This window comes from Gadus morhua, chromosome 7 (assembly GCF_902167405.1).
Source record: "Gadus morhua chromosome 7, gadMor3.0, whole genome shotgun sequence".
Lineage (NCBI taxonomy): Eukaryota > Metazoa > Chordata > Actinopteri > Gadiformes > Gadidae > Gadus > Gadus morhua.
The window spans coordinates 30,297,075-30,304,574 of NC_044054.1; the positions used below are offsets into that span (position 1 = coordinate 30,297,075).

The 7,500-nt window shown below is 46.7% G+C and overlaps 2 protein-coding genes across 4 annotated transcripts in view; both read right to left on the bottom strand.

Annotated features, from left to right (window-relative positions):
- Positions 1 to 2,165, bottom strand: part of camk2a (calcium/calmodulin-dependent protein kinase II alpha) — a 19,130-nt gene extending 16,965 nt beyond the window's left edge. The window contains exon 1 of one of the 2 annotated variants that reach the window (XM_030361955.1): positions 1,746 to 2,165. In XM_030361955.1, the coding sequence (XP_030217815.1) occupies positions 1,746 to 1,807 (62 nt within the window). In that variant the 5' untranslated portion in view covers positions 1,808 to 2,165. The remainder of the gene's footprint in view (positions 1 to 1,745) is intronic. The other variant, XM_030361956.1, reaches the window with a different exon arrangement.
- A 285-nt stretch (positions 2,166 to 2,450) lies between these two features.
- sra1 (steroid receptor RNA activator 1) overlaps positions 2,451 to 7,500 on the bottom strand; it is a 5,147-nt gene continuing 97 nt past the window's right edge. The window contains exons 1-6 of one of the 2 annotated variants that reach the window (XM_030361958.1): positions 7,352 to 7,500; positions 6,779 to 6,889; positions 6,340 to 6,540; positions 5,436 to 5,557; positions 4,693 to 4,801; positions 2,451 to 3,349 (exon numbers count right to left, since the gene is read on the bottom strand). The exon at positions 7,352 to 7,500 is cut by the window's right edge and continues 97 nt beyond it. In XM_030361958.1, the coding sequence (XP_030217818.1) occupies positions 3,162 to 3,349; positions 4,693 to 4,801; positions 5,436 to 5,557; positions 6,340 to 6,540; positions 6,779 to 6,889; positions 7,352 to 7,376 (756 nt within the window). In that variant the 5' untranslated portion in view covers positions 7,377 to 7,500 and the 3' untranslated portion in view covers positions 2,451 to 3,161. Of the gene's footprint in view, positions 3,350 to 4,692; positions 4,802 to 5,435; positions 5,591 to 6,339; positions 6,541 to 6,778; positions 6,890 to 7,351 lie in introns of both variants that reach the window. The other variant, XM_030361957.1, reaches the window with a different exon arrangement.

Below are 7,500 nucleotides of genomic sequence, written 5' to 3' on the forward strand. Positions count from 1 at the left end.
TATAGTCTGACCCGTTCTACAGGTCAGTAGAGTCTGACCTCCTCTACTGGTAAATAGAGTCGGACCCGTTCTACAGGTCAGTATAGTCTGACCCGTTCTACAGGTCAGTAGAGTCTGACCTCCTCTACTGGTAAATAGAGTCTGACCCGTTCTACAGGTCAATAGAGTCTGACCTGCTAGGACCATCACCATATTACCCCCTATGGTTGATGTTAGCTGCTTTGACCAGTATGCTACACCCTAGGGGTGTTTTTACCTGCTAGGACCACCATGCTAAATCCCTAGGGGTGGCGTGAGGTAGGAACACCACGATACTACATCCTAGGAGGGATGTTTGGTCGCTCAACCCTGCTTCTACCTAGAGATGGTTTTAGGTTCTCGGGCCATCATGCTAGCCTTTACGGGTGGTGTTAGCTGCTAGGACTACCATGCTACACCCTAGTGGTGGCGGTAGCTATGCTACATACTTGGTGGTGCTAACTATGCTACATATTGGGTGCAGCTAGCTATGCTATATAGTGGGTGTAGCATGGTGGTTGTCCTTTGGTCCACTACTTATGGAAATTAGATATTTTCGTGTGTGATTTTTAACACTTGCATTTCAGAAAACAACTTAAACAATTTAATAAATCTAAAATATCATATACTTACAATTATATATATATATATATATATATATATATATATATATATATATATATATATATATATATATATATATATATAATATGTATATATCTTCTACCTCTATGTGAACAGGTCCATACACAGGCACACAGCTGGGGAAAACAATACATTTATTCATAATATAGATATACATTTTTTTTATGAGGCTATATAAATAAAATGCTATCAATTAAATAACGCGAAACATTACAAGAAGCAGCATAACGCGCTTCCTGCTCTGTACGATGACTTGATTACAACTTGCTGGGGCTCCTGAATCCTCCCCGTCCACCCACATACACCTTATGTAACTCTCTGAGCTGCCTGCGCGCGCACAAGTCTGTGTGTGCGCTTGTGTAGGTGGACTGTGCGTGTGTGTACGTGTGTGTGAGTGCATCTGTGTGTAGGTGGATTGTGTGTGTGTGTGTGCGTGCGTGCGTGCGTGCTTGAGTGTGTGTAGATAGATTGTGTGTGTGTGCGTGTGCGAGCGTGTGGGTAGATGGAGTCTGTGTGCGTGTGGGTAGGTGGATTGTGTGTGTGTGTATGCGTGTGTGTGGTTAGATGGAGTGTGTGTGCGTGTGGGTAGGTTGAGCGCGTGTGTGTGCGCGCGTGTGTGTAGGTGGACTGTGTGTGTGTAAGTGTGCATTTATGTTTGTAGGTGGAGCGTGTGTGTGTGTGTGTGTGTGTATGTGCGTGTGTGTAGGTGGAGTGTGTGTGTCTGTGAGTGTAGGTAGGCGGAGCGTGTCTGTGTGTGTGCTTGTGTGTGTAGGTGGATTGTGTGTGTGTGTGCGTGCCTGTGTGTGTAGGTGGAGAGTGGGATGGGGTCAGAAGGGTCCCTCACTTTGCCTTCTCCCTCCATCCTCCTACCTTCTCGACCTGATCCGCGAGCTATGCTCATTTTAATTCTCAATCCTAGAACGCACTTTCTAGATTGTTCCGGCACAAAGCACTCATTGTAGATATCAATCATGTAGACTCCTTAACCCATGAGTTGGACAGGGACGGTGGGTCCTTCCAAGAACAAGAACATTAATGAGTTTCCACGGTGATAAAATGGATAGATTACATAAAATACTTACTTCCCCAGTTCCTCAAACATCTGGAACTCCTCTGTGAAGCGGGTGCAGATTACCGTCGTCATGGTGATGGGTTGTGTCAGATGTTTCCCCAGTGATGGAATCCGAAGTGGCGCTCTTTCTACCTTTCTATCACTGTCTAAATATTCAGATGTCCATCTACCTCCCTCCTTGCCTACCTACCACCATCCCCAAGTAAGAATGAACTAAAGGAACAGCCACTCAGTGGGAAAGAGAGCGATCCGGTCCCTCTTGGTCCTCTCGGTGTCAAGCGGGAGAGAGAGGGATGAAAGATGGATGGAGCAAGAAGAGAAGAAGAGTGAAAGAGAGAGAAAGGTTTTCTGTCATTTGAGCCCTCCCAATCAACTTCCTTATCAACCAATCGCAACACAGACTCTCTCTGTGTGCCTCTCTCCCGTGCACACATACACAGTCCAACTGTCGCCATAGCAACTGCCTCCTCTTTCTCCCGGGAAGACAGACGGAGAGCTTGAACACAGAAACCTAAAATATACAACATTTAAATAGATAATCAAATAAGACAAGTGCATGCAGAAATATGGAAGACATACATATTCATCTATATTGATTCATGTATATATATAAATACACCAATATATAACTACCCCCACACACACAAATATATAACTACCCCCACACACACACACACACACACACGACAGGGCTGACAGATTCACACGATAATTCAGTGCAATTAAAATGATTTATTCATGTATTGATAATTGTTTTAAGGAAAATGATCCATCTCTAGCTGTAGTACATGCTGAAAGCTACCAATAGCAGCATCCCATGAAATCAGTTGGTGATGGTAAACCCTGGTGTGTGTGTGTGTGGGGGTGGTAAAATTAAACATTGTTTTCAAGTGATACTGCTTTATTTAATTAAAATATATCTCCAGCATCAGTCAATCAGGTTACACTTGCCTAAATTAACGAGACTAGATAGTCCAGACCAGACTGGAGCAGTCCGGACCAGACTGGAGCAGTCAAGACTAGACTGCACTTGACTGGACCGGTCTAGAGAGGTGCCGGTCACTAAACCAAGACCAGAGTGGAGCAGTCTGTCTGGAGTCTGGTCTAGACTGGACCAGTCCGGACCAATCTAGACCATACTGGAGCAGTCGGTCTTGAGTCTTGACTGGTCTAGTCTAAACCGGACTGGACTAGACTGGTCCACCCTAGACTCATCTGGACCAGTCTAGACTAGATGTCTAACCTATGTCTGGAGTCTGGACTAGACTGGTCTTTACTGGACCGGCCTGGCTGGACTCTGGACCAGTCTCGCTTAGACTGAACTCGACTGTCTGTAGACTAGACAAGACTAGATTAGTCTGGATTCTGGACCAACCTAGTCTAGACTGGATACGCCTGGACTAGTGTGGACCAGATGGTTTGAGGGTCAGTTCCCAACAGGTTCAGGCTGGACCGGGTCCGCGGGGCTGAAGGCCAGCAGCTCTGGGCTCAGGTTCCGGGTCTCTGCGATGAGGCGCTTGATGCCGACCATCCATTGGCTGACTTCAGTCACATGGTCCACCATGAGGGAGCGGTGGATATCGTCAGCCGCGCTCCAATGAGAGCTCTTCATTTCTAGAGAGAGAGACAGACAGGTCATAGGAGACAGACAGGTGATAAGACACAGACAGGTGATAAGACACAGACAGGTGATAAGACACAGACAGGTGATAGGAGACAGATAGGTGATTAGACACAGACAGGTGATAGAAGACAGACAGGTGATAGGAGACAGACAGGTGATAAGAGACAGACAGGTGATAGGAGACAGACAGGTTATAGAGAGACTGCTAGACCTCTACACCCCACCAGAATACACCCCACCCTACCCACCCCTATAGACCCTCCCTACCCCTATAGACCCTCCCTACCCCTATAGACCCTCCCTACCCCTATAGACCCACCCTACCCCTATAGACCCACCCTACCCCTATAGACCCTCCCTACCCCTATAGACCCTTCCTACCCCTATAGACCCACCCTACCCCTATAGACCCACCCTACCCCTATAGACCCACCCTACCCCTATAGACCCACCCTACCCCTATAGACCCACCCTACCCCTATAGACCCACCCTACCCCTATAGACCCACCCTACCGCTATAGACCCACCCTACCCCTATAGACCCTCCCTACCCCTATAGACCCTCCCTACCCCTATAGACCCACCCTACCCCTATAGACCCTCCCTACCCCTATAGACCCTCCCTACCCCTATAGACCCACCCTACCCCTATAGACCCACCCTACCCCTATAGACCCACCCTACCCCTATAGACCCACCCTACCCCTATAGACCCACCCTACCCCTATAGACCCACCCTACCCCTATAGACCCACCCTACCGCTATAGACCCACCCTACCGCTATAGACCCACCCTACCCCTATAGACCCACCCTACCCCTATAGACCCACCCTACCCCTATAGACCCACCCTACCCCTATAGACCCTCCCTACCTCCATAGACCCGCCCTACCTCTATAGATCCACCCTACCTCTATAGACCCACCCTAACGCTATAGACCCACCCTACCTCTATAGACCCACCCTAACGCTATAGACCACTGCCAATAACCGTGACTGAAGGTAATGTTTAAACAATTTTACAACATAAACTCGTTTTTTAACCTGATTTCTGCCCGAGTCAAGTCAGATTGATTTTCATCGTCATGGTGGTGTGGTCAACAGCCTCCATGGTCCAACGCTACTTCTGACGTCATCAAACTACGCCTTTAGTTTCGTCTCCGAGCATCAGAAACTACACGTTTTATCTGACCTTGTTGAGCAGCTTAAAGGTAAAGATGGAGGCAGGGAGCGGTAATGACCGGTAAGTGAGACCGGTAAAAAGAATCAGAAGGGGATCAGGTCGGACCAGTAATTGGAGAAGGGAAGTGAGACAGGAAGTGAGGTGTTACCTAGCGTCAGTGCGTTCATGCGTCTCTTGACCGTAGAGGACAGACGTCCAGACGTCCAGCTGTCCTCCAGGAGCCGCAGACGCTTAGCGATGTCTTCACACACCTGCCTCTGAGGTCAAAGGTTAGGGTTAGGGGTCCAGCAAGGTGAACTCATTAGCTGTGTTCGAAATCGTTCCCTATCACGGATAGTGCACTATATAGGGTGCTTCTCAGTGTTCTTCTCAGTGGTTAATTTCATGCACTATATAGTGCACTCAAAATACCCAAAATTAGAGTGTACATAAGATGTTCCCTACATGTTACTCCCGTATACCACAATGTAATGCAGTCGTGTTTTTCCGGAGATGAAGAAGAAGCTGAATAACCGCGGAAACGAATACTTTTAATGAGAGAGTCTCCGACTCTCGTTTAGAAATGTCAACAATTTATTTGGAATTTAACATAGAAAATTTAACATTCCAAATTAATTAAAAAAACGTGATCAAGGAAATGTAACACTCAACATCAATACAACCTCCAGCTTTCCTCGTGAGTGCCCGGTTTGTTAACATGATGTGGGCGCATCTGTCTGCGTCACACAAATACCCGGCGCATTTACAGACGCAAATGACGCTCAGAAATGTTCAGCGTAGTGTCCGAATTCTCGTTTGTTCGTTCCCTATATAGTGCACTATATCATGAACATATATAGGGAATAGTGAGCGAGTGAATAAGGAACGGTTTCGAACACAGCTCGGACTCACGGAGACGTTCTGACGACAGGCCTCCAGGGCCTCAGCGAGGACAGAGCTCACTGCCTGGAGGTCGGGCTCCGGCTGGGGGTCCGGCTCCGCCCGGGGGCCACACGGGGCCTTGCTGTCGGGCCCTGAGGGGGGCCGGGACATGGGACACGGACCACCTGGAGTCAGACAACACCATCAGAGGGACGACTGCAGTGAGGACATCGGTATTCAACTACACAGACTGGCCCCCCCTTATATAATTTGTGCTCCAAAAGATTCAAATGTGTCCGATAATATCGGATATAACATCTGCATAGACAGTATAACATCACGTGACATCAGCATGTACCATGTGACTTGCTGGAGGAAAACAGTGCCCCCTGCTGTCAAAGCTCAACCTGCAATACAGGTGTGTGAAGAAATGACTCATAATGACTGAACATGACATCATGTGATCTGCTGAAGTAACTTCTGAACATCATTCTGTCTGGTGAACTACATAGCATCATGTTGTCTGGTGAACTACAGAACATCATGCTGTCTGGTGAACTACAGAACATCATGCTGTATAGTGAACTACAGAACACCATGTTGTCTGGTGAACTACAGAACATCATGCTGTATAGTGAACTACAGAACACCATGTTGTCTGGTGAACTACAGAGCATCATGTTGTATAGTGAACTACAGAACACCATGCTGTCTGGTGAACTACAGAACATCATGCTGTCTAGTGAACTACAGAGCATCATGTTGTATAGTGAACTACAGAACATCATGGTCCCTGGTGAACTACAGAACATCGTGCTGTCTGGTGAACTACAGAACGTGGCATCATGCTGTCTAGTGAACTACAGAACGTGACATCATGCTGTCTAGTGAACTACAGAACGTGACATCATGCTGTCTAGTGAGGCGCTGTTACCTTTGGGTGGAGGTGGAAGTCGACTCCCACACGGGGAGGAGGTAGCTTGACTCAGTGGCGGAGTTACACCGGATGGGGGCGGGGTTATCCGGTGTGTGGGCGTGGTCATCTTGTGTGGGGGAGGGGTTATCCCATGCAGGTGTGGGGACGTGGCCTGTTGGTCAGGTGAGGGATCTCCACATGGGGGAGGAGCCTGAAGACCTGGCGACCAATTAAAAGTGGTTGTCAACATAAATATCCATCAATTTAAATATATAAATATAAATATGCATCAATATACGATATATAATTATAAATACATAAATATACATCAATTTACAAAAACGAACAATGTACCAAGCCCACTGGGTTGTGTTTCTACTGGGTCCGTTGGGTTAGTGTCAGGGTTAGGGTTAGTGTCAGAGCAGGGTTAGGGTCAGGGTTAGGGATAGTCTCTCACCAGCTGCTGGGGGGGGCGGTCCTCTCTTAGTCAGGGGGCTCCGCGTGGATCCGGCCACCTGAAGGCCATAGGAGAACTGAGGAGGGTCGTTCCATCCTCGCTCCTGGTTACCTAGACGACCAGAGAGATTCAACTGATGATCAGAAATAGGTTTATTTTGGGTATGGACATATATTGATATGTAACTTGCTTATAATACTATTACAAACAACCGTTTGGCTGCTTGACACCCTCACGATAAGGATGATAATCCGACCAATAAAGGTAATAATGATTCACAGCATCAATATCATTTGCTCAGTATAGAAACAAGCAACATGTAGCTCCATATAAACAAGACACATGTAGATATTATAATATAAAGACAGATTCTTTGGAATGGTTGACGGTTTTCTTTTTGGGGAACGAGTAATAATCATACTCATACTAGTAATCCATCAGATATCTACATACTGTACATATATCTATGATACGTGTCTATTTTACACACACACATACACTCTATACACTTATTAATTACAGTAGTCGAGGTGATATTTGAATGATAGATCTTATAATAACTCCATATCTCACCTGGTTTGACAAACAAGTCGTCCATGGTAACTTCTAAGTTAGACACTAACGTTAGCCACCTCACCAGTAACCTCAGCAACTCACTAACTAACCAGAAACACCTATCTGTCTACCTACACAGCCAGCGGAGATAGTAATGGTTAGCCTAC